We start from the raw sequence: 27,509 nt of genomic DNA, 5'->3' as shown, positions 1-27,509 counted from the left end.
CAAGTCCTCAGAAAATGGGTAAGGGAAGACCAGCTCATTTGGCTTGTGGATTTTTCTGAGTCAGCAGATGTGTGGGGTGAGTGATGTTTGTGAGGACATAAGTAGGGGAAGAGTGTTGAGTGCAGGGTTCCAGCACTGATGCATTTTGTTGACTTTAGTTGAGAGTCAACAAGACAGGTGTGTGTGTGGTTGCGCGTGCGGACAGTGGGGGGTATCTTTCGCCAGACCACTACTTCCATAGTACTTGGCTGTGGATGGAGAAAATGCTGAGAAAATGCGGTATACGCAAAAGATCGAGTATGTATGGTTATCGTTTCTGGTTTTGACTTTAACCGCTGTTTTCTTCAAATATCCTCAGAGGCACAAAACCCACTTCTACTCCAAGGGATGTGGGGTTCAGCAGTATTCAATATTCTACCATGCCTTACAGGTCTTCCATGTTTTTACTAACAAGAAAAGAATAGCTCAGAAAGGAAAACAGAAATTGCTGGAAAACCTCAGAATCTCATCTGTGGGAATAGTGCCAAACTATTTTGAAAAAGTGAAGATTCAAAATACAGGAAACATGTTCTCTCAGTGTCAACATAATTGGTGTTATGAGCAAGAGATCGTTGTCCTTATTATGGCACCAAGGATATTTATGGTACTTGCATGAAATTCCTTTCTCCAGTACTTTAACAGGAACATTATCTTTTGTACATTGATTAAGGTTCCCGTTAAAGTAGGGAAGTAGGGTGCTCTTTACAAATACAGTATATACTCATGCTTTAGTCTCCATGACATCATTTCAAGAACCCTGTTATTTGTGTTGGCTCACGTGACAAAGAGAAAGGGGAAACAAAGTGATCTATATATAGAGATAAAGCAAAATGAATATTCAGAAAGAAACTATCAAATTGTCAAAATAAACCACTTAGCAGGTAACTATGTCAACATTTGACTTCAAAAACAAGGAACGCTGACAAATATTTCCAAAGTATCAACCTGGGCCAAATGAAATAATGAAAATATGGCCAATGAAACGTTTTGAAAATTTATATTCTGGAACTGAAGCGCAGAATGCAAAAGGTGAATTAAACCGTAACTTTCAGCTGAATTTTCCACACTATTGAATAGTCTTCAGCAGATCAGTTCCTCAGAACCAAATCTCTCATCACATAATGCAGATTTGGCACTCCCACCAATTATGCATATCCGCAGCTCCTGCTGCCAGAGGGTCTGCTGGCATGCTTGTCATGCCATCTCACACAGCCACTGAATCACGTTTGTAACCGCTCTGTGTTATTTGTTATCTGCTGTGCCTAACTGCTGACTCCTAGCTCTTTCTGCTATCTTCAACTTTGCCTTTTAAAAGTTATCCCTGTACCATTTCAGCTTTGATTCCAAACAGCTTAAATACTGATATTTTCTTTCCTGGATTTCACTTTCGAGCATTCTTTTAGCTCTTGCAATTCAGCTACTTCATCATCGGTCTGGAAGTGCATATGTAGAACTTTTCGCATCTGTCTTACCATTGTAAGATTTGAAAGTATTTATATAGTTTAACTTGATTTTGCATGCCTATTAAAAGTCTTGAATTAACCTTTTCAAATTGTTTAGTTCACGTTCTTTAAATTGAACAGACTTATGCAATCAGGCAAGAGTGTAAACTGAGTTAATAAATAATATTAAATTTTATTAGGTGTAGTCAAGTACTGTAAAATAATACTTTCATCTCACAACTAAAGACACTAAGAAAGGAAACAAAATGTATACTTTAAAGACTTTACGCTGAACAGAATCCGGCTCATGAACTGGAAGCTTTTCCTCATTTGAGACTAAATGCCTCCAGTTTCGGAATGAGGGGGGCAAGACTCGCAGACAGAAAAATCTACCTGAAGAATTGCTCTCACTAACTGGTGTTCATTAAGATCGATCTAAATCCCAGCCTGGGGCAGGAATACTCTCTGACTACAGGATAAATGAAGTATTCAAAATCATGGCTCCCAAAACCTTTTTGGACTCAATTATGGGATTAACCACAATCTGTTTAATTAAAAGTTGTTGAAATCTAATTTGTTTGTAACGTGGTCATTGTCAATTTGATTGGATGTGCATCCATTGCCTTAAACACCAAGATAATTAAATGTTTTAGCATGTTAATCTATCTTGAAATCAAACAGGCCTTTATTCATTAGTGTGTCTATGGTTTAAGGGCAATGCTATTAATAAGACTCTGGAGGTGTCTTATATCTTCCTTTCCCTTGTGGCAATGCATTCATAAGATACAGTTAATGTAATTAGCAGAAATAAATTAAAATGCAGCCTTAATACTTATTGCTTATTTTTCGATTATATCATAATTGAGATTTTCATCAAATTGGTCACCTGTTGCTTGTTGTTGGCTACTATGTAAGAGGAAAGAAACCGTCTTATAATATTTGTATTCTGCCATTCTAGTGGTTTGTCACAGCATGTGACAGCACAAGATGGCTTCTCTCCGAGATAATGATTAATATTATAAGACGGTTTCTTTCCCTTGTTAGACTAGCAGTAGATTTACATTGTACAAAGTCTCTGAAAATGTCCGTGGTAAACAAATTAAACGTAAACATAAAAGTCTAAAATAAAACCAAGGTCTAAGCAGCATGTACATCTCAAAGGCCTCAATTTCTTCCACAGGTCTTTATTTATTGTGTAGGTTTTTGTGGCATACAGGAAGGTGGATTGAACGTAGCATCTTATGAGGCTTTTCTTCCTTTTAGAAGCTTGAGTTTTCTTGATATTAACACATCCTACATCTTCACCAAATTATTTATATATCTGCCCTTCTAACTTCTGCATCACATCTGCTATCTTCTGTTATAATTTATCCTAAATAGAGAAATTTCTCTAAATGTCCACTTCAATCTTCACTCTAGTTTTTTTGAATGTATTCTTTCTGAAGATCATAGCTTTACTGTTCAGGTTTACTTGCTTAGGAACAACTTTTCCAAACAGGACATTGGTTAGGCCATTTTTGGAGTATTACATACAATTCTGATCCCCCTGCTATAGGAAAGAAGTTGTGAAACTTAAAAGGGTTCAGAAAAGATTTACAAGGATGTTGCCTAGGTTGAAGGGTTTGAGCTATAGGAAAAGGCTGATTAGGGTGGGGCTATTTTCCCTGGCGTGTCAGAGGATGAGGGGCGACCTTACAGAGGTTTATAAAATGATGAGGGGCATGGATAGGGTGAATAGACAAGGTTTTTTCCCTCGAGTGGGAGACTCCAAAACTAGAGGGCATAGGTTTAAGGTGAGAGAGAAAGGATTTAAAAGGGACGTAAGGGTGGTGCGTGTATGGAATAAATTGCCAGATGAAGTGGTAGAGGCCGGTACAATTACAACATTTAAAAGGCATCTGGAAGGGTACATGAATAGGAAGGCTTTGGTGCTGGCAAATGGGATTAGATTTATTTAGGATATTTGGTGGGCAAGGACGAGTTGGACAGAAGGGTCTGTTTCCATGCTATACATCTCTATGACTCTGTGACTCAATGCAATGGATTACTGCATTTGTGGCTAGGAAGGAGATTTGAGAAGTTTCATTCTTGTGTCTGATAATCAGGTGACTAATTTATCCTGCTTAATATCAGTGAATTTGTACACTTGCCCTGCACCTTGCTGCTCCAATAATGTAACTTTACGTAAAATATGCCAGACATACTAGCGTCTTCTCGAATCCCCTGAAGACAGATCATGTGACTTCTTAATAACTCTGGTCACGATTATATCTCACAATTAATAAATGAACTTCATGTTTTCCAGGTCAGCCAGTTGTACAATTTGTCTTTATTCCCCCAGGTGCAGAAAACCTTTATCCCCTTTGTGAATAATCACAGCATTTAATCACATGAATCACAGCAAAGAGATTAGATGGAAAAAAATAATCCAGAGCTCTTTACCTTGAGTATTCTTTGGAAAGAAGACACAAAGTTTCATCTAGAAATTGCTTTGAAAGTATTTCGGAAGAGTTAACTAGCCTGACTGTTCTGATAAAACATGTTACCAAGAGATTCACAGGTTGGAATAAACTCAAAAATGCCTGTAATCTCTTCCTGTTAATTGCAATGTGTCAATGAGCACTTTCAAAAAGAACTAAAGCCTGAATTTCTGAATGAGATTGAGTTTCCCCCATGTGTCTGCAAGTAAGTTTTCAATAAATAGCGATGCTCTGAACTGTGAATTGAGCTGAAGTTGCTATATGTTATTTGTTTGTGTACGTTAATATTAGAGATTTCAGCATCAATACTCTGCATCATGTGAGAATCTCTTTAGACACTGAGTTATTTTAAGATATTCCAAGTTCCAGTTGATATCAAAAAGGGCAACATAGCAGGATTTCATTTTTAAGCTGTTTAATAGGATGATATAATAGGATGTGAATGTACTAATGATGGTAATGAAGTACTTTGATAACAGAAGAGCAGTAGAAAGCAGACTAGGGAGAAGCATGCAGAGGAATAGGAGTGGAACTCCGTATGAGAGAGCTGAATTTAGTAACATGATTGCCAGTACTGAAGAGAAGAAAAGACTTACCTTAGAATAAGGACAAACTAGGGATGCTACAGATGAAGACTAGGCAAAACAGAGCAGCCTGTGAGAGTGCAAGTGTAGACACCGAACACCCATGGGAACTAAGAAAGTAAAGTATCCATAAAGACATAAACAGCTGCAGTATGGTCACTACAGGATTCTCTGTAAGCATTGGGGCTCATTTGATTTCTAACAATAAAATTGCCTGCTTGTTGTCCAACAGTCATCAGAACTTGACTCTCTTTGTGTTGCTGAAATTAAAAACGCAGTGTCAAATCATAATAACTTCCAAATCATACAGTTATAACAACCAATGCTAAACTGGGAGTAAACATTCAGTGGCAAGGTGGACAGACTCTGGACTGAAAGAGAGTGGAATTCTCTGAAGGTGATATTCTTGTGCCTCTTTAATTCGATCAGGTACAGGCAGAGGTACTCTCTAAATAAGAAAACAGTGTTTCCAGCCAGCAATGTAAACAGAATTCTGCTGAAATGCAACTTGAATTCCAAGTACTGATCTCAAATAGCTAAATATTGTATATATACATCTCTTATCTCAGCCAGAACGAAAGATATTGGCCAGAGTTCTAATTAGTTCTCAATTATTCTCCAGCATTATTTGTTGGGAATATACATGAGTAGGCATTAGCTGTGAACCTATACTGCAAACAGAAAAATAACTCACACATCAATAATGCTCACTTGATAATGTACAGTTAGATAGCCTTAGGACATTAGTTAAGAACCACATTGTCAGTGTCAGGAGTGAAGAAAATAGACAGCAAGAAAATAAGAGAATATTATGATTTTAGGCTCAATGGCAAAGTAGGAAGAGAAGGACGGTGAGACTCAGATAATGTCATTTCAAGAAAGGTATGTATGAGATGAATAACTTGGATTGTTGAGGTTGAACATTTCAGGGACTTTCTCTGCAGGAAAAAGCAGAGTGCTTTGGAGGATATTGTCTTCAGCTTAATGTAATTCATATCTAGTGAACCATGCATGATGGGATTGCTGGATCAAATGACTTTCATAAGAAATGCCATCATGTTTATTTCTGGTATTCAGTTTGTATATTCGTGCAAACACTACAATGATGCAACGTCTATGCTATTATATGACTTACCCAGGAAGCTACCAGGTACCAGGTACCTGATCGGATGCTGGAGATTAGAGTTGAAGAGTATGTTGCTGGAAAATCACAGCAGGTCAGGCAGCATCCGAGGTGCAGGAGAATCAACATTTCGAGCATAATCCCAAGCTACCAGTCTATCAAAAAGTTTATTAAAGTATTCAAATCACCATTATAATTTAATAAGCTTCAGTAACAGCAAGCAGCCCTGTGTGTGAAGTGAGAACATAACATTCTGGTTGGATTTGCAATTGACCCATTAGATTCTGTAACCAGTTATATAACTGGTTTTGAAAGGTCACTGTTTAGTTTAACAAGACAAGGAAGAAGGTGAGGAGAGCACTTCATTTACTGTTAATTGATACAATTCTCTTCTTGACTTGTCTTTCAACATAATTCTGAATGAATAGAAAGAACTAACATTTGTCTACCCTGAGGAAGTGATTCCTCCCCCTGCTGAGATTTCAAGGTCTGAAAATATTATTCCAAGCTTCAATTATGAGATGAGGAATAGCTGAACATTATTTGTTTAGCTGCCAAGATGACTTTTTGCATTGCTATAATTCACTCATAATTCAGGACAGGTGCCAGCAGCTGTCACTGTTCTCCCCTCAGGATGAAAAACAGTTTAATGAACTTGACAGCTATTGAACAGCAACTGTAGGTGCTGACATGTAGATCTCCCCCATTTTGAATTGAATTTTTCCTAGATTACTTTTCCTCTGCTCTTTTCAAATTGTTTTAAAAACAACTATTAATAAAATACAACTTTCAGAAAAAGCAAAACGTGATGATGCAAAATACATGATTCTCTCTGATTAGTTCAATTTTATTTTAAAACACATGTTGTAATATTATGAGGAATGAATTGAATAGCTAATATGTCTAGAGAGATGGAATGCAGTTGCTAAAGTCTGGTTATTCCACCCTTCAAGTTTGGGATGAACACTTTATACGGTGTGTTTTCATGGTTGTGCACATTGAATATTAATGTAAACTGTACAGAGTTACTAAACAGTGTAATGTCACAAAGATTTGCGCAGTGTTTAGAATGGATTGATGGTCCTTCTTAAATTATACTGAAGTTAATAGCAAATCTTTCTTTCCATTGTCCCAAATGACAGGACTTAACACTTGAAATTGAATCTATACTCTGAATCTTCTCAAAAGAAAGCATTTACTTTCACAAAGGCCCCTCAGAAAGTAGAATTCTATGTTGTCATTTCTGAAAGTTAGATAATAATATCCCACAGGCAATTTTGTTGAGCCTGATAAAACATTTATCTCAAAAGATGTCATTTGGCATTGACATAAGAATATTACTGCATTCTCCAATTGCACAGACTGCAATTGATAACTTTGTGCTATTTATTTACAATGGCCCTGTGATCATTGGGAGTTGTGTTGAAGGCCCCAATCTCACTTACAGGTTGAAGCATCAGTCCACTGGGAAATGGGACTTGAGTACTTTCAAAACAGACTGGAACCTAAATATTTAAGGTAGAAAAGATTATGTCTAACCCTCTGAATGACGCTCTCGCTCTTCAGGTACCAGGCCTTGAAGGGGTTTTGGTGATTGTGGATCCCAGTATCCGTCAATTGTTATGCTTGGTAAAAAAAACTGCAGTGTTTTGCTGCTACCCTCCACAGATAGATGGCCAGAAGATACTTCTATTCTTACTTACTGCCGTGTTCCAAGGATTTTACAAATTGGTCCTCAAACTGTTTGATTGTATTATCAACACACTTTCCTTGACTTCACACAGAATGCATAGCCCAGAAGCAGGAACACTATCAACTTTGCCACAAAAACTGCTACTGCACCACTCAATCTCCAACTTTTGTCTTTATGCTTGACATATGCAGATAAAACTTCCTACATGACAGTTCGTCATGGTCCGTGGTAGAAATTTGTGTTGTTACAGTCTTTGCATTATCTTCAAAATATATATTGATCCTCATGTTAGAAGCAAAGCACTTGGATTAAAAGACTTTATGAGAATACAATTGAATCTCATTGCTGAACACTACAAAGTGTGTCTTATTTTCTGTTTTTCCAGTAGATGAAGTAGACTTGCTGGACAAGCTTGCTTCCTTTTCATTTGATCTCACCAACATTTCCCTTTCACTTGATGAAGAGAATTGCACAGTCTATGAAGTTGGACAATATTCCACCCTCAGCATACCAAGTCGAGAAGTATTTGGAAGCAGGTACGGGCATGTGTTTATTTTAAGGCATGTTTCCAGGTTCATGGGCAAGGTGGTCACCATGCAGATAGGAACATCCAATTGGGAAATCCCCCAATTTTGCATGCCATGAATTTTACTGCATAGACGGCAGGAAAGGTGTGGCCATATTAAGCCTTCTGCCTCTGGAGGCAATTTGGAGGTGGCCACAAAGGCTGGTGAGTGCCAAGGCCGGCTGGCTAGACAATCCACCTTAGTGGACTGAGATTTCAGCCAGGGATTCAATGGCTTGTAGACTCTCTAAGCTTCACCTCCAGTCTTCCACTTTTCCCATGCTGCCATATGCTTCCATGTCACATTTGTGCTACCTGATACCCCAATGTTCCCTCATACCCCCAAGATACCTCATGACCACATGTCACCTCCATAGACAATATCACTACATCCACCACAGGCAGACCTCATGGAGATGAAGACAACAAACTTTTAACAATCTAAGAGAGATCTCATTCGTACACACTTGATTAATGAAAAAAAGAAATGTTCTACTTCGAGAAACCTATTTTAACTCCCTTCACAAGTGGTCAATCTGTTATACCACAAACAAACATTTATTCAACAACCAAATGAAAAAGGAGTTAGCCCTTTAATAGCTTCTTAAAATTGCCAATTAAAATGAGGTGAGTAGTTTTGGAGCTTTCATAACTCAGCCAAGCACTCACTATAGGTTAACAGCCCAAGGAAAATATCAACAATAAGGTCTATTCAATTTGCAGGGAAAGATGATAATGATTTATTTTGAAGCTACACCAGATAGGCTATCAATTAATGCACTCCACCCACCCACCCATTCCACCTCCCCAGATATTTTTATTAGAGTCACAGAATCATAGAGATGTACAGCATGGATACAGACCCTTTGGTCCAACTTGTCCATGCTGACCAGATAGACTAAATTAATCAACTCCCATTTTCCAGCACCCGGCCCATATCCCTCTAAACCCTTCCTATTAATTTATCCATCCAGATGCCTTTTAAATGTTGTAATTGTCCCAGCCTCCACCACTTTCTCTGACAGCTCTCTCCATACACGCACCACCCTCTGTGTGAAAAAGTTGCCCCTTAGTTCCCTTTTAAATCATTTCCCTCTCACCTAAAATCTATGCCCTCTAGTTCTGGTGTCGCCCACTCCAGGGAAAAGACCTTGTCTATTCACCATATCCACGCCGCTCATGATTTTATAAAATTCTATAACGTCATCCCTCAGCCATTGACACTCCAGGGAAAACAGCCCCAGCCTATTCAGCCTCTCCCCATAGCTCAAATTCTCCAACCTGGCAACATCCTTGTAAATCTTTTCTGAACCCTTTCAAGTTTCACAACATCTTTCCGATAGGAAGGCCAGAATTGCATGCAATATTCCAAAGGTAGCCTAACCAATGTCCTGTACAGCAACGTGACCTCCCAACTCCTGTGCTCAATGCTCTGACCAATAAAGGAAAGCATACCAAGCATCTTCTTCACTATCTTATCTACTTGTGACTCCACTTTGAAGGAACTATGAACCTGCATACCAAGGTCTCTTTGTTCAGCAACACTCCCAGGACCTTACCATTAAGTGTATAAGTCCTGCTCTGATTTGCTTTTCCAAAGTGCAGCACCTTGCATCTGCCACTCCTCAGCCAATTGTCCCATCTGATCAAGATCCCATTGTACTCTGAGGTAACCTTTGCTGTCCATTACACCTCCAATTTTGGTGTCATCTGCAAACTTACTAACTATTCCTCCTATGTTCACATCCAAATCATTTATATAAAGTGATGAAAAGCAGTGGACCCAGCACCAATCCTTGGGACGCACAGGACTCCTGCCTAAAAAGCAACCCTCCATCACCACTCTCTGTCTTCTACCTTCCAGCTAGTTCTGTATCCAAATGGCTAGTTCACCCTCTATTCCATGTGATCTAACCTTGATAACCACACTCCCATGAGAAACCTTGTTGAACGCCTCACTGAAGTCCACATAGATCACATCTACCGTTCTGCCCTCATCAACCCTCTTTGTTACTTCTTCATAAATCTCAATCAAGTTCATGAGATATGATTTCCCACACACAAAGCCATGCTGACTAATCAGTCTTGCCTTTTCAAATACATGTAAATTCTGTCCCTCTGGATTCCCTCCAAGATGGATTAAGATGAAGCCCCGTAAACAGAATCAGTTTGAACTCTGCACTGGTTTCAGATTCTGCTGCTGAGTTTCGGTTTCCTGCTGTGTGATTCATGCCCCATCCCTTACTCTCTGGCAGAAATCAGATTTGAGTCCCAATGCCATTTTCCAAAGGCCTTTCGGGTTGAATCTGCTGCAAAACTGTCTGCTGTTGGCCGGGCAGGTCCTGTTCTTGTAGTGCTTATTTTTGACTGGCTTGATCCCGAGGCTGCAGGAATAACCAGATTAGAATGGTGCTGGAAAAGCACAGCAGATCAGGCAGCATCCGAGGAGCAAGAAAATCGATGTTTTGGGCAAAAGCCCTTCATCAGGAAACAGCATCTGCAGTCCTCACTTTTGCCTGCAGGAATAACCAGCTCTACCATCCCTTGTCAAGTTTTTTGTAAGTATTCAATGACCATGAGGCAACTTCCTTAACTGATGCTAAAGAGGCCCAAGCTGGAAGTAGGTTCACACCTCCAAAGCTGGCTGCGTTTAGATGGTACAACTGATCTGTCAACTTCACTGTCCTTTTCAGCTGGGTCAAATCCATGCCCCTTAAATACAGCTCATTCTCCGAATTTCAAATACTAGAGCTACACTCCATTTAAGAGGCATGCCATCTAGGCAAGTCTCAAAGCATTCAGGAATTAATCTATCCCTTTACATTATTTGGCTAGACTAAAGGGCAAGTACAAATTTGCAACTGGTATCAACTATTTGTCAATTAATTAAAACTATCAGCCACACGTCAAAACACCACACGTAGAAAGTTTAATCTTGTTTCACCGTATGAATTGTCCAAATACAGTGCAAGACAGGCATTGCAAACTTAGTTGACTGTCATTGTCTGGGTAGAATTTAACCAGTTTCATTTTGTGTGCTTTAGCTAAAAACGTTTTGTTTAGTTTTCACAGTGGATTAACTTGAGTTTGTGCATTCCCATGTTCATCTTTAATTGCCTGACTTCCTGCTAATTGTAGAGCCAGAACTGTAGGATGAATATAGCTGAACCCCTTCGAGACCGTGGTTAATCACTTACAGGAATGGTTGTTCAGATGTAATCATTTCGTATTAAATTGACAGGCTTCTTTAGCTCCCTCCTACACTGAAAAGATGGATAGTTGCCTTTTCTGTCAGTTGTTTATAAGGACGCGGGCTGAATGGTGCTGATGTCAGCAGTTCACTGTCAGGGACAAAAGTGGGAGATGATCCTGTTAGCGACAGGGATTAAGTCACCATTGGGCCACTATTGAAGTTTATTTTTGTTCTTTATTTCCTTCTTTCTTTTCTTTTCTGGTGGTCCAACCAGTTCAGGGTCAGTTGCCTGATCTGAGAAGATTCTATCTCCTGGTACTATTTTTTTTCTCTCCTCCTCGGATTGCTGCCATAGAGCAGTAGTCCTTATATTCCAGCGCCTATCCTTTGTATGTATATGTGCAAGATGTGGTGAAAGCACCAAGTATAGATAACTTTATTTCTACTCCACCACCAGGAAAATCACCCACATGGTCAAGGAACCAGTAACAAGCACTATTCAAGTTATTCACTGCCAAGAGCTGTCTACCTAATTGGAGGGGCAGTACCACCACTATGGCTGGGTGCCCTTGAACATGAATATTGAGGGGAAAGCAGGGCCAGTGGGTGGGAAGGGTCATGAAATACCAGCAACTGCATTACCGTGAGGGACAGTCTGTTAATGCGAGGGATGCAGTGTCCTCCCACAGGGTGCACGCTGGGAACCCAGGAGTTATATAGTCATAGAACTGTACAGCATGAAAACTTACCCTTCAGCCCAACCTGCCCATGCTTGCCTGTTTTCATAATTAAAACTTGCCCCATTTCCCTGCATTTGGTCCCTATCCCTCTATATATTGTCCAAACTTCCTGAAATTGGCAACATTCCCATGGAGATGTTGAATTCTTAAGAATCTCAATTGATCTCCCAGTGTGTGCACAAGCTCCCATGTTACTATCTTTCTCACCCCTAGCAACATGGCCGGGTAGCAAGAGGACATTGGGCTTCCCTCCTGATCCATGCCACTACCATCTTACCAGCACCTCCCACCTTTGTCCTCTTCACCCATTACCCAAAAGGGCCTGGAAAAATCAGCACTTTCTCAGTAAATTTCTTTGAAGTGGTTACAAAATTGTTTTCTCATCCAAAGTTATCCTAGTTGTGGGAATGTTGGTGCCAACTTAGTATTTTGAGTTTGTTCAGCTGTTCTTTCATGTAGGAGAATTGGAGTTAACATGTGAGGGAAATGCAGCTGTGTGGGAGGTCCCCATTTGAGTAGACCAACGGGCACAGTTACAACATTTAAAAGACATTTGGAAAAGTACATGGATACAAAACGTTTGGAAGAATGTCGGCCAAGCACAGGCAGGTGGGGCTAGTTTAGTTTGGGGATTATGGTTGACATGGACTGACTGGACCAATGGGGCTGTTTCTATGCTGTATGACTCTATGACTCTATAACACTGGAGACATTTAGAACATTCTTGCACACATTGCTTTTCATGGTTGGATAGAGTTTGTCCCGGGGCCAAAAATGAAAAAAAAAGCACAATGTGTATGTGACTCAAATTATTTGCAGAAAGAATGTGGCACAGATTTCCAAACTAAACTGATGACCAGTGGAATTGTTAAAGAATGCACAAGTAATATCTTAGTGCTACCATGGGTGTTCTCTGTGGATTCACATGAAATTGTTCACTTTTGTAGTTTTGCAGATGAATTCAGTCTCCTGATCAAACTGCGCTACACAATGAGAGAAGACACGATTCTTTTCACCATACTGAGCTATCAAAGCCACATCCTGCTCCAAGTCAGACTCAGTCCCTCTGCTTTTGTGTTTGTGACCACCAGGAGACGCCACTATGAGTAAGTTGGACTCGAATCCCAAAGTATGAGGAACGTATAAGAAATAAAACAGCAAATGTGTGTGAAAGTTTGAAGTGAAAATATTCTTATATGAGCAGAGTACTGTAGTTTTTGCTCCATATTTATTTGTCTTTAGGAATGAGCTGTAGCTTAAAAGGAAAGCATCTCAGAATTTTGTCAAGTTAGTTTTAAAATGAGGGCATTCACTCTACGTGCAGACCCCAGGCTGTACAGCTGCAGAAACATTTTGTAGATGTTTGTTTGATTGAGAATTCCAGGCGCAGGATCCCCATTGATATATGGAATACACTCCTTAGATTAACACAAATTCTATAGAAGACAAAGTCACTTCAAGTGCTCATGATTCAGAGATGCTGATTTTGGGCTTTCAAAATCCTTTGGAATTTCAACAGGTATTCCTGTTAAACCAAAACACTGGCATCTTTAGCAGTGGATCATCAGCTTAAAACTGACGCTGTGTATTAGGCAGCCTGGCGAATGGGATAGCAGAAGTAAAACCACAAAAGCAGACAGCACAGAAAGAAACCTTTCATCCCATCATACCTGTACTATCCTGTTGATCTCACTTGGCTGTTTTTTACTCCATGCCCCTGTATTTTTCTTTTCTTCATGGTCATTTATCCAATTTGCTTTTGAACTTTATTATTGAATCTGCCTCTTTAAAGCAGTGCACTCTGGGGCTAAACAGCTCACTACTAACAATAAAACCTTTCTCTTGACACCTCTGGTCCTTTTGACAATCACCTTTCATCTGTCTTTTCGGCTCACTTACCATTCTTGCCAGTATATACAATTACCAACACCATCGTGGTTTTGAACACCTCAATCAAATCTTCTCTTAACCTTTCCCACTTTTAAGGAAAGAATCCCAACTTCACCAGTCTCTCTAGATAACTGAGGTTTCATATATCTGATACCATTCAAATAAAATTTGCCTGAACCCTCTCTAAGCTATCAACATCCTTTCTAAACCTTGACATGCTACATTCACAGAGTCCCAACCGGGATTGTATAAAAATGTAGCATAGCTTCTTACTTTTCTATCCCATGCCTCTATGTACAACTTCTCAGCATCTATAACCTTTATACACACTTCTCAACCTGCCATACAACTTTATCAATTAGGTTAGGTGTCTATAGCCCTCTCTGTTTCCCTGCATCCTCTAACACATTGTAACCCATTTAGATTAGATTCCCTACAATATGGAAACAGGCCCTTCGGCCCAACAAGTCCACACTGACCTTCCAAAGAGCAATCCACCCAGACCCATTCCTGTACCCTATATTTAAACCTGACTAATGCACCACCACCCTGGGCAATTTAGCATGGCCAATTCACCTGACCAGCACATCGTTGGGCTGTGGGAGGAAACCGGAGCACCCGTAGGAAACCCACGCAGACACGGGGAGAATGTGCAAACTCCACACAGACAGTCGCCCAAGGTGGGAATCGAACCTGGGTTCCTGGCGCTGTGAGGCAGCAGTGCTACCACTGAGCCACCGTACTGCCCATAGATCATATTGTTAGCTTTGTCTTTCAACCAACTGTATCACGGCATAACTCTCTGTTGAGATTTGCCTGCTCGTTCCTTCAGTCTGTTAATTTCCTTGTAGCCTCTTCTTTGCTTGCTACTCTTGAATACTCATCAATGAACTTTGAAATTGTTCCCTGTATATGCATGTCCAGTTTATTTATGTATATCAGAAAGAGCAGTGGTCCTAATGCCAGTCTCTGAGAAGCATCAGTGTAAATTATCCTCCAGTCAGGAAAAACCAGCATTCATCACAACTCTCTTGGGCTCCTTACACCACTTCTCCACTTTTCACTGGACACGCCAACCTTACTTTATATAATGGAGCACTTCTTGTCTCACTGTGAATTCCACATATTAACACTTTTGCTGACAATAGCCCTTCTGAATTATATATTGCCTCATCTCTCACCGATAAGGATTGACATGTTCCCATATGTCTTAAATTGTAATTTCTTTACTTGCTCTTCCTGGCAAAAATGAGCAAACCTTACACTCACAAGTTTGAGCTTGGCTTTCTATCTCTCAGCCAATCTCTCATTCATGCTTCCATTGTCCATCTAATTCTATTGGTTTTAATTTCGCTAAAAGGTGTTAGTTGGCACAGCAGAGTGGTCTTTCACTCATTGTCCGATTTATGGCCAACTCACAGGGAAATCTTGTAGGAGGTCATTCCTTCCAACCTCCCACACAATCATCTGGGTTTGAAACAACCCCTACCTCACTAACCCGCACAGGCTCCTCAATCCAAGGCTGAACTTCAGCTGCTTCTATTGAACTAAGATCCCAAAATGACAATATTAAATTGGAGAGAGATTTAGCCTTCAATCATCTGATTATTCCAGTTTAAATATATTGCACAGTTGAATCTATGGGGGTTGGTTTTGAAGTTTTGAAATTGAATCTATTCATGTCCTTTGAAAGAATACTGTTTGAAACAATTCATTTCCTCGAGCATTTGTACAATTGCACTTGTCAAACTGCATTGCTGATTAACATGTACCTCATCACCTTGTTCGTTATTTGCCTCAGCTTGACATTTTTCAAATCGTTTTTGTGCGTAAAGTGTTCCAGTGTCCTGTCTCAACTTGCATTCTTTCAATTAGACTGTTAAACATTATCCATGACTAGTGTTTACAAGACAGCTATTATTTATATGTATTCCATTTAAGAATGTGGTTGTTCAGTAACCTTTTGAAATGGTGGTGCAGAGATGATGGTGGTACAGAGATGACCTGACTGGAAGCCATTGATTGTGTTCCAACCGGGGCACTGATAACACTTATCAGAACTGCTGTAGAAATGAATGCTAAGATCAGGGCTGCCCTTAAATACCTTCAATAAAATCTCTTCAAGCATTCTCTAAAACATCATTCTTCTTCTTTCTTGAAGGCATGGTTTTACCCTGGAGTTATACTCCATTTAGCCAGCATTTCTGAGTGAACTAAAAATCACTGAAGAAATGGAAACCCAATCCACTGGGGTTTACAATGGTGCAGTTCCTTTAGTGAAATAGAAATTTTATACACTTGTGACTAACTTAAAATTGCACATCTGCCTGGCTGTTTGTTATTAATAATGCAGTCCCAGCACCAAGACTAACATCCTGGATTCTGGAGTTGTACATGTAATAACTTTAAAGTTGTGAATCTTGGCCTTCAAACCAAAGCTTTCCTCTGCCCAGTGTTCAGTTTCTAGCAAATGTTTCTTTTAATTTTCCTTAACCTTTTGCTTCTGATCTTACCCTATATAAAACCGATATCAAACATAAGGCCACTCTCTCTCACCTCCAATTCATCTCCAAATGCCTTCCCTCTTCATTGTATGAATGATGCTTATTAAATGATGATCCAGTCCAGGTGAGGTGACTGTTTCAGCTGCATCACTTGGCTGATAATGTGTAGAATATGTTGATTTGATGTCTAATGCAAAAACTATGAGGTGGATCTTTTAAAAACAGATTGCTCTTGCAATTTATATGGCTGGAATTCATAAGACTCTGAACAATGTGGGTGCTAAGATTGGAAATTTGGGGGAATCATGTAAGAAGTCAAATAAGGCCTTTCTCAATTTTAGGAGGAACAAATCACACTTTCCAACACAGCATCAGATATCAAGATGAGATTCTCACCAGGGAATAGTGGCCTGCTTATTAACAGAGAGGATTGCTTATTATCACCCGTAAATCTCACCTCATTAGTCTACCACAGTCTACCCAGGCTATATTCCCAATCTACCACCCACCAAATAAAAACTAGGTGCCAAGAATTTCAGATATGAATGTCCAAGCAGGTACCTAGCAACTCCAGGTCATTGTGTGTTTTGGCCACTGCCACTTTGAACACCTTGCACTAACACCTAAGGACACGCTTCATGGGCAGCAGTTGCACAGACCACATGTTATCAACAATGGTATCAGAGATATAGCAGCTTCACTGCATCATCATTTCCAAACCAGTTACAGCACACTTCTGCACTGTAATGCTGCACTTCAGAGTGCACCGGCCCCTATCTTTGGAATGATGGCTTAAGAGACCCAGTTCACAGATGAACTAGGGCTCATCACTAGCTCTCATAATGTTCACTCATGTAGCACCTACTTGGATGCTCAGGCATTCAAACCTTGCCTTGCCTTGCAGCTTTATGCTTTGCCCTTTCAGCCAGAGTTTAAACATTTACAGAACTGTTGCATGCCCTGCCTCTCACTGCAGATACAAAGCCAGACAGCTTGTCATGCTGGTCAGCAGTCGCTAGTCAAGAGCTGGGCATACTCCATGCTATGACAGTCACACCTCTGCACCATGTGTCAGTCATGTATAATGCAGCATGTGCTGCAAACAAATGGCCATTTTGCAAAGTCAAAGAGGAGTAGTCCTCATGAATTTGAGGGAGGCATCAATCAGTCAGAGGATCACGGCACAGTAAGTGAAGGCCAGCCTTTCAGGATAAGTTCAGGACCTTGGGTTTGGTCAGACAGACAGTTGGGGCAGTTACGATCAGGGGGTCAGTACCTTTTCATTCTGGGAAGTGGGCCACAGTCAGCCTTGTGGGGCCTGTGGGGTCAGTCTGAGGAATTGAGGGAATACAGGTGTACAGACATCAGTCAGGGATCTGGTCACTCAATGTCTGTGGCTGTCCGGCTGAAATAATCTAGTGGGTGGGCTACAATCTATCTGTGGAGATTCGTCCATTAAGTACATTAAGCCTGGAAGCCGCTATCTGAGGAGTGACTGCTGTCTTCAACTGTCATCCTATCAGTTACAAGTGTGCAATGGAAATGAATGGTTGCAAGCACACTTGTGGGCAGAGGAAGGGTTTCATTCTGTGAGAATCATAGAATCCCTACAGTGTGGAAACAAGCCCTTTGGGCCAACAAGTCCACACAACCCCTCCGAAGAGCAACCCACCCAAACCCATTCCCCTAGTCTATTACTCTACATTTCCCTGACTAACCTACACATCCCTGAACACTACGGTCAAATTAGCATGTCCAATTCACCTAACCTTCGGATTGTGGGAGGAAACCGGAGCACCCAGAGGGGACCCACGCAGACACAGGGAGAATGAGCAAAATCCACACAGATAGTTGCCCTGGCTGGAACTGAACCCGGATCCCTGGCGCAGTAAGACAGCAGTACGAACTACTGAGCCACTGTGCCGCGAGGAAGTGGACCCTTCAAAGGGCGATGCCAGTAGACACAAAGCCAGACACACCTGCAAATGCTGCAGTCCTGTCCCTCTTAGATCCTGTGAGAAGTCCAACACCTTGACCTAAGCCTTCCTGACAGTTTCATACAAGATAATGATTGAACGCAGTTAATGCCAATCATGCAAAAACAATTACTCTTGGGAAGATGAGGTACAATCAAAGTGACAGTCACCTGTGATATACCCACTGCCTGGTCATGGTGAGCAAGTGCTCCCTTCACACCTTGGTACCTTGGTCCATTGAACGCTGTGTTGGGATAAATATGGATAGCTTCAGCAGCTGCAGTGCTGCACTTACAGCGAAACAGAGACTTGCACACACACACGTGATAGTGAGGGCAGAACAAAAGTGAGGGCTTAGTTACAATTAAGTATCATCTGTGTCACCACTGTGCCCTCAGAGGGTCATCGTTTTTCTCTGCCTCTCACTATGTCTTGGTGTAGACACAAGTGCTGAACTGGTGAGGGGGTCAGATCTGATCGGGCCACCTAGAGGTGATTTTATCTAGAAGATCCAGACATGCCGAGTGGGTCCTGCCCAAGGGCAGGTGCAGCCTCCTCATCTAGAGCCTTGCACTGGATTGAGGGGGGGCAGGCAGGGTGAAGGTGAAAGACACCTCTGGAATGCCCTGAGAGGAAACTTCTGAGGGACTTGTATATGTTTCCTGCTTGTGCTGGGTGTCCCCTCGCACTACTTGGTTTCCTTCCTGAGCACCAGCTCAGCTGGGAATGTGCAGGTGCCCAGTCTCCAGCAGTCTTCTGAGTGCCAGCCCATTTGTCCCTTGGCCTGCTGTGGAGACTGGCAGTAAATTGTAACCCAACTCTAATAAGATCATGAGGAGCATGGATAGGGTTATCATCCTATTTATACTCCTGAATCGAAGCAAAATACTCAGAGACACAATATGGCTTTATCTCTTTCATCTTTATTTGGACCCTGGAGGGAGAGAGAGAACAATCACCCATGTGCACAGAGACATGAGTTCATGGTCTTCCCTGGAACAGCAGTTTCTCAATGAACTATAGTCATTTTACAGGGAGGAGCATCCAGATAAGGCAACATACATATTAATTGGGTGACTGTTACAATGCATGAGTATCAATAGCAGAGACCAAACCCTTTACTGTTATACAACGAATGTTCTTAACTGGATTCATACAATGGATACTTTTCCCCTTGTTAGCTGACCTTACTGAATGCCTCCAATATTGTTAAATGGCTTTACATAATGACTGCTTTTCCACCTTGTTAACCTATTACCCTTGCCTCCAGCACCCCAGTGTTAACTGTAAGTTCTTATCTGATCTGAGTCATGCTCAGCTGATCTTCCTGTTTCACAAAACTCAGAACTTAACCCTTTCCCTGCCTGCTGATACCCTCTACACATTCTCAGGGTAAATAGACAATGTCTTTTTCCTGGGTTGGGGGAGTCCAGAACTAAAGGGCATTGATTTAAGGTGAGAGGGTAAAGATTTAAAAGGGACATAAGGTCCAACTTTTCATGCAGAAGGTGGTGTATGTATGGGATGAGCTGCCAGAACAAGTGGTGGAGGCTGGTACAATTACAACATTTAAAAGGCATTTGGATGTGTATATGAATAGGAAGAATTTAGAGGGATATGGGCTAATGCTGGTAAATGGGACAAGATTAATTTAGGATATCTGGTTGGCATGGACGAGTTGGACTGAAGTATCTGTTTCCGTGCTGTACATCTCTATGACTGTATAACTCTATGATGGGTCAGTATCTGAGCTAGTGGAGGATGCAGTGAGTCCTTCCTCTGAGGTGTCCATGTTGTCTCCCTCACTGGTAGAGAAGGGCATCTCTTGACCAGAGCCACTGCAGACCTGCTGCATGAACCTGCAGGACATAAAAGAGGGACTATCTTGACCAAAGGGTGAAAGTTGTGTCTTGCTAGAATTAAATACACAGCGCAGCTAATGGGAGAGTAGACCAACAATGAACAATGTTCTGTCTTCTCCAGTGAGGGACAAGGAACTCTCCTCACAGGGAGGGAGGAGCTGCACGTCAGGCACTCCACTACCCTTCCTGGCCCTTTCAGCTCTGTATCTCCTGCCATGAGAGAAAGGGGACAATGGAGTGGGATGAAAGTGGGTGACTCAAGTGTTAGTGCTAGCGTAGCCTGAGGAAAAGTGGTGAGGTGTACTGAATGAGCAAATAGAGAGCATTAAGTTCATGTGGAAGGTGGGCGATAGCGAGTGAGGGAAGGTGCTGCAAGCAATAGTAAGAGTGTTAGAGCATGAACCTTGGTGCAGTCGTGCACACAGAGTGAGTGTAAGATAGGAGAGAAGAGATAGTGGTGCCTACTCTGATGGAGCAGAGAAAATCATTGAGCTTCTTCCTGCATTGTTGGGCCAGTTCACCACACCATGGTCACTGGACCCAAAAGTTAACTCTGATTTCTCTTCACAGATGTTGCCAGATCTGCTGAGCTTTTCCAGCAAATTCCTAATATTGTTTCAGATTTACAGCATCCACAAATCTTTCAGATTTTATTAGATCGTGGAGAGCTCACTGACACGAGTAGTTCCCTTGGACCAGGCTGGTATGGTCTGGTGCTGTGACCTCCTCTGGCAACCTTCCTGTGTACCACCCAGTAACCAAGACCTCCAGGTCATTGTGAACAAAGTGAGCTCTCCATTTGTCCTTCTCTTCCAAGTCTAGGACCAATACTTGCAGTCATACGGGGCAGCTCCAGAATGCCAACACCGTAGCATTACAACACAGTGGTGAACTCTTCTGTTAATTAAGCTAAACACCCAGAAAACCTCACCTCACCTCGTAATCTGTGAAAATATGAGTGACAGAGAACTCCCAAATTCCACTATTTAAAGAAATAGTATCAATTTATTCATTAATTGTAAAAGTGAACATTAAACCATAACTATACACAACACTAAGCCGCCTTTCTCTTAACTGCTTATTCACTATATCAATATACTGTTCAAATAAAAAAAACTTATTAAAATTGCATCAACTTAATTTCAAAGCCATGCAGCAGCTAACATTTTCAATGTCTTCTTCCGGCTGAAGATTTCCCTGGGTCACCTTCTTTCTTGTTCCTGTGAAGGTGTTTCATATGAAAAGGTACCTTTAATAGAGAGTGTATTGGTGTCTTGGGTCTCTCTCTTGATGGCAGGTGCTCTGTCCAATTTTCAAACTGCCTGTCTTTTTTACATCTCCAACATTGGATCATTTCATTGTTTCGATGTTGAACAAAATAATAAATTCAAAGTCGATTGGGTTTTAGTATCCTGGGGCCATAATTTAAACTGATTGGTTAATTTCAAATTGTTGTCAAAACAACAACTAACTCAGGTATCTATTTCACAGCAAAATGTTACATATTGTCAATTTTCCAGTATACTCTGAAACTGCTCTTGTAAGCTCTCAGTGTAGGACAGCATTCGCTCTCTTGTAACGGTACAGTACACACCTTAAACTTCATAACAATAGCATTTTTAAAATGGCAGCATCGCCAAGGATGCCATTCTATTTCCAATATTCCAGTAGTGGCAAATGCTGCTCGCGATGGTGAGTGGTCGAATTGGGCTAGTATCAGATAGTCGGGATACAATCAGGGCAGGCTAGATGGTCAATGAGAAATGTGAAAAATCAGTAAGCCTCATAACCACTTCAGCCTGACATTTAAGTATGCTCGGTGACTGGAAGCTTAAACTTCCCTCAGGCTTTTGTTGGTCAATTTCCAGGCTGTCATATTTGTAACACTGTCAAATGAATGACTGCAGTCTCATTTTCAGAGTTAACTGAATGCTTTAAAGATATAGTTGCTGAAAGAGTGGTGCATGCTGAAAATTGATACACCCACCCCACCTCAGGTGATCAGAAAACATTCATCTGCCTGAACTACTCCTTTTGTAAAAGACTGTGTTCTCACATCCGTTGTCACTTACTGAATGGGTCAGACAAGGCATCTTCCTGAGGTGCCTCTTGAAGGCATGTTTTTATTGTTGTGTATCAGATCTACTTGTTTAATTATCTGCAATAGGACAGGACTACAAAACATCATAGAGACTCAAAGCATCACACAATGCATTGAAACCAGACAAGGGCATCTGTTGTAGCTTAGAATCCAAGATTACTAAAACAGAGATCACTTTAAGCCTGAGAGCTCTTCCCATTGTGGATAGGAATTTTGCCACAGAGTCCCACTGCAGTTACCTTACACTCTAATGTGCAGCAGAGATAATCACCCATCCACAACTGTACAGTTCCAACTAGATGAGTCCTCCATACTTATTACCCAATCCTATTGGGTATTTTGCGTGAACACAGGATCTAGTGTGGACAATCCTGTTTGTACAGAAATATCTTTGTTAAAAGCAGATAGTAAGAGGCTAATATCCCCAAGTACTGAAACAGAGGTACAAAAATGTCTTCTCTTCACACGCTAGCACCACTCAATTCTCCCCAATAACTGGGTGCTGCTTTCTCCTCAGGCTCATTGTCTATCTTTGTTGGGAAGGAGGGAGAATGTAGCTGTGCTAGGATTTGACACATGGCGAGTGTGCTATAATATATCAACTCCCTTGTGGACAATGTTTGTGACACCAGTCATCAACAGTCCTACCTCCAAAAGTGTGCAAAAACGTGAGTCAAATACTCCCTCAGACAAGTGCACATGCTAAAAGGTGCTGCATAGATCTTAAGTTCCATGTCAGTCACTAACCCAGGTTCTAAATAAGTGGTTCGCAAGTAAGGAGGCATCTCAAGCACTTTGAATTCTTTATACTGAGCTTCTAGTCTCCCTTGTCTTGCACTCTCTCTGGGATCTGCTATCTTCATTTCTCTCTGGGCTCCTATTTTCTCTAAGTTCTTGCCAACAGTAGGCAGATTCTGCATTGAGAAGAAGGCACTCCCATCACACTCACACACATAGATTTTATGCCTCATGTGTGTAACTATCTGACTCTTAAAAACATTCTCGAGAAATACTTCATGCAAGACTTTTCATATTATCATCCCAATTTCAGTGGGGGTTGCCCAGAATTGTTAGTCGATTTGAACAATTGTCCTTCATTGAATAGAAAAGTGTGAAGCTCATGTATCCCTCCCAACCAAGCAAACTCATGCTGAATGCTATATGTGTTTAGAATAGTGGTTCTCAAAAGTTCATTTCAAGCATTCAGCATGAGTTTGCTTGGTTGGGAGGGATACATGAGTAGAACACTTTTCTATTCAATCAATTTTTACCCTCCTGGAAAGGTACAGTGGGGCTCCTCAAATTATGCCAAATATTTGCAGTGCCTTGCAACACCTTCATATCTGCTTTACTCCTTCCTATTGCGCGGAATTTTCATTTTACCAGCAGACTGGTAGACGTTGCAAGTTTAGACCGCACATACGACTGCATACATCTAAGTCACAATGTGTAAGACATGATTTATGAGAAATGTTTGGATACTCAAGAATTTGTTTTGTACACTTGCTGCTCTTAACAATCTCAGACTGCTGGATGGTTTTGCATTTTAAGTAATCAATACCTATTTCTTTGAGATAATACTTGCAGGATGATCTTCAGCTTTATAAAACTCGAGCACACACTTGGCACAATGTTTTCTTACTGAACTTTGACATTGCAACGAGTATGTCAGACATAGCACAGCTTTCTTGAGGTCAGGCATCTTTCTCACATATCTTTGGATCTACCATTTATTCCTAAACCTGGTTGATTCAACACTATTGGGGATAAGACCTTTCAGGTCGAAGTAGAACAGCAGCATTGTCCTTCCTTGCAAGAATTGAGCACCAACATATTTTTTCAGACATATATCAGACTAAATAAATGTGCTCCCAGAAATTTTCAACAATTAAAATTTTTATCAATCCGCATTTGTCTATTATTTTGAGTGTTAGCCATTTAAAACAACTTTCCCTCTTCATCGACATATGGCTTTAAGTCAGTTGGGGTAAATCATAAATTAATAATTTAATTTAGATTAGATTACTTACAGTGTGGAAACAGGCCCTTCGGCCCAACAAATCCACACTGACCCACCGAAGCGCAACCCACCCAGACCCATTCCCCTACATTTACCCCTTCACCTAACACTATGGGCAATTTAGCATGGCAAATTCACCTCAGCATTACACAAGAGAGTAACCCAGAGTTGAAGAACATGATTTTTCCATGAGCATTGACGTTCCAGATCTCCCACTTCCCAGAGGGTAATAAAAGACAGGAAAACTTGGAAATGAACACATTGGAGCTTCAATTTGAAATATACAAGCTGAGTCAAACCAATATGTGTCACTTGCAAGTTTTGCTTCTGGGTGGTTGGCAGTGAGACCCGTACACCAGTTACCCCACAGATTAGCACACCAGTTACCCCATTAGCATGTGCACTTGTCTGAGGGAGTATTTGACTCACGTTTTTGCACACTTTTGGAGGTAGGACTGTTGATGACTGGTGTCACAAACATTGTCCACAAGGGAGTTGATATATTATAGCACACTCGCCATGTGCCAAATCATAGCACAGCTATATTCTCCCTCCTTCCCAACAATGCACTCTGCTTTCAAGCACTCTGCTTTCATCACCATTTTAGAAAGAGAGTTCCAAAGAATCTCAGCCCTCAGAGAAAAAAAGTCACCTCAACTCTGTAATCAGAGGGACAGCACATCTATTACCTTGGCAGAGCCAGTGAGTGAAGTGAGTGCTATTGAGGAGATGTGTTTAAACACACATTTCAGAGAATCAAACAGACAGGTTCCTTGAATCAGAATCATGTCATCCCGATGATTTTGTTTATTAATATTGCAGGGATGGTCTTTCTGAGTGACAGATGCCTCTTTGATGGAATGGAGCCACTGCTACAATGGTCCACTGGATAGTGAAGGAAAGCTGTCTCTGTTAAACTCGCAGCATCTACGTGCAGTGGTAGCTGTTGTTGAGTTCGCTAAATGGCTCCTGTTTGGGGCCTTATTAATGCAGTTAGTTGCTCACTTCTGTTCAGCGGATAGCCTATCATTTTCCCCACCAGTGGCACACAAACCCAGAGTAGGGTATGTGTCAGGGAGCCGCTTCAATGAAGCTCTTCCCAATTTTCAAGGATTCTTTTCCCACTGTGACCCCCATCTGACCCTACCCCGTCACTACAACCACCAATCCTATAACTTCGGGTTGAGGTATTTCTATCCAATGTATTTTTATAAGGTTAAGTACCCCTCAGCATGGCATAGATGGTATATCTCAATCCTAAGTCTTAGTTAGTTCACTCTTCTTGAAGTGAAAATAACATGTAATTATGTCCAATATGTCTCCCTTTGCAACACAAATTTCAATTGGGCAGTGACCACTTCCTCAGAGATCTCAAATTCAAGGTATCTGTTTCCTTCAATGCCGAAAAATGGAGAAGCAGATCATTTTGGTGATTACTTTTAATCAGATAAAAGTCACACCGTAAGTTCATGGGCTTTAGTGTGGGTTGGATCCTCTAACAGAAGTGACTGGTTCCAGAGTTCCTAAGAATGTTATACTCTATTTCCGTATAGTCTAAGATCAGTAGAGGAGTTTAATGGTTCACATGGAACTGTGTTTTTATGTGATTAAATAAAATGACTCCTGCTGATCAGGACAAGAGGGGAAAGGCATGCTGATAAATATACTGATGCTGTCCAGCTGTGCTAGTTTAGCAGAAAGAGGTCACTCCTCTCAGCAGTACATATTCCTGTACCTTGTGATGTGGAAATGGTTTGAGTCTGCATTAACAAGATGCTCCAATTATGCCTTTTCAGTTCTTGAGAAGGAGTGTTCAAACATTTGAAAGATTGTATGAAGCATTCACCTGAAGGCTATAGATTTTTTATTTCAAAGAGCTTATCTTTAGAATCAGTGTAATAATAAGAAGAAAGCATTTCTACAAATCTGTGTGGCAGCATTGTGGTTCAAAAGGAAAAAGCCCACTGTCAGTCTTCATCCATTTTCTATAACTTTGTGATCCAGGAAAGAGGATTAATGACATCTTTAAACATTGCTGAGAAATGCTGTTATGTTTTCCTTTTGATAGGCCACTTCGTTATTCTCACATTCTTTTCACATTGATGTTGCGAATATGAATCATCTAAAAAACTCATTCCATGAGCTCAAACATCAAGGGCCCATTTCTCCTTGACAGACCACACTGTGTCCTCTTGTTTTAGGTATTTTCTAATCAACCTGTTAGAAGAAGGTGGAACTTGACCACAGGTCTCCTGGCTCAAAGGTAGGGTCACTATCACTGCACCACACTTCATTGAAGCCAATCAGATGAGAGCCAGGTGGACTTTATAATGAATGAGCAATCAACAACTTTAAAATTAACCCTTGCCTGTCTGATTTGTACCTGACCAAGCTAAGAATGTAGTAAATCACAGTTGACCATGGAAGAAGCACGTCAATAAATAATAAGCATTTTTATCTGTTTTTTAGCAATGTACTTCCATGAGGAACAACAATTCAGTCTTATTCGAGCAAGGATTTTTTCTAAATTAGCGTACTTCTCAACAGTGAGTACTTGAACAGAAAGTAGCTCAGTCAGAAACACACAAATCTTGCAGTGGATTACAGGTACTTCAAGAACGAATAGGGGACGGCTTTTCTTTAATTATTCAAAGGATATGGGCACCACTGGCTTGGCCAGTATTTGTTTCCCACCCCTAATTGTCCAGAGGGCAGTTAAGAGTGAACCACATGGCTGCATTTCTGGAGTCATGTGTTCCAGATCAGGTAAGGACAGCATTTTCCTTCCCTGAAGGAGATTAGTGAACCAGATGGGGTTTTCCTGACAATTGATATAGTCTTCAATAGAATGACAGCTGGTTAGTGATGCAGAGTGATGTCAACAGCTTGGGTTTGATTCCTACTCTGGTTGAGTTTGCCATAACATACCCTCCTTCTCAGCTCTTATTTTTTATTTCAAAATATACTTATAGAAAAAGAAATCTATGTATATGTTTGGTTCTGTACGGTAGCAAATCAAGGAAACGAACAAACCTTCAAGTTTGACTCTATCCAAACAAACCAGAGGCATCTCTTATTTAAACAAGACTATATAATTCATAGAATCCCTACAGAGTGGAAACAGGCCCTTTGGCCCAACGAGCTTCCAAAGAATAATCCAACCAGACCCAGATCTATATTTACCCCGACTAACGCACCATAACGCCAGCATGGCTACAATTCCCATCACCAGTTTGAGGTTACCATGAAGAACTCTCCTTCTCATCCTCTTCCCTCGCCTGTGGTCTTGTGGCCCTC

At 41.0% G+C, this 27,509-nt stretch overlaps 1 protein-coding gene across 1 annotated transcript in view; it reads left to right on the top strand.

The window, feature by feature from the left end:
* LOC122564606 (collagen alpha-1(I) chain-like) overlaps positions 1–27,509 on the top strand; it is a 378,414-nt gene that overhangs the window by 114,107 nt on the left and 236,798 nt on the right. Inside the window, exons 2-3 of the mRNA XM_043719695.1 lie at positions 7,747–7,897; positions 12,807–12,965. Of these exons, the coding sequence (XP_043575630.1) occupies positions 7,747–7,897; positions 12,807–12,965 (310 nt within the window). The remainder of the gene's footprint in view (positions 1–7,746; positions 7,898–12,806; positions 12,966–27,509) is intronic.

The sequence above is a fragment of the Chiloscyllium plagiosum genome, chromosome 30 (genome assembly GCF_004010195.1).
Source record: "Chiloscyllium plagiosum isolate BGI_BamShark_2017 chromosome 30, ASM401019v2, whole genome shotgun sequence".
Lineage (NCBI taxonomy): Eukaryota > Metazoa > Chordata > Chondrichthyes > Orectolobiformes > Hemiscylliidae > Chiloscyllium > Chiloscyllium plagiosum.
The sequence above is the reverse complement of the archived record's forward strand: the minus strand, read 5'-3'. Positions and strand labels throughout refer to the sequence as shown.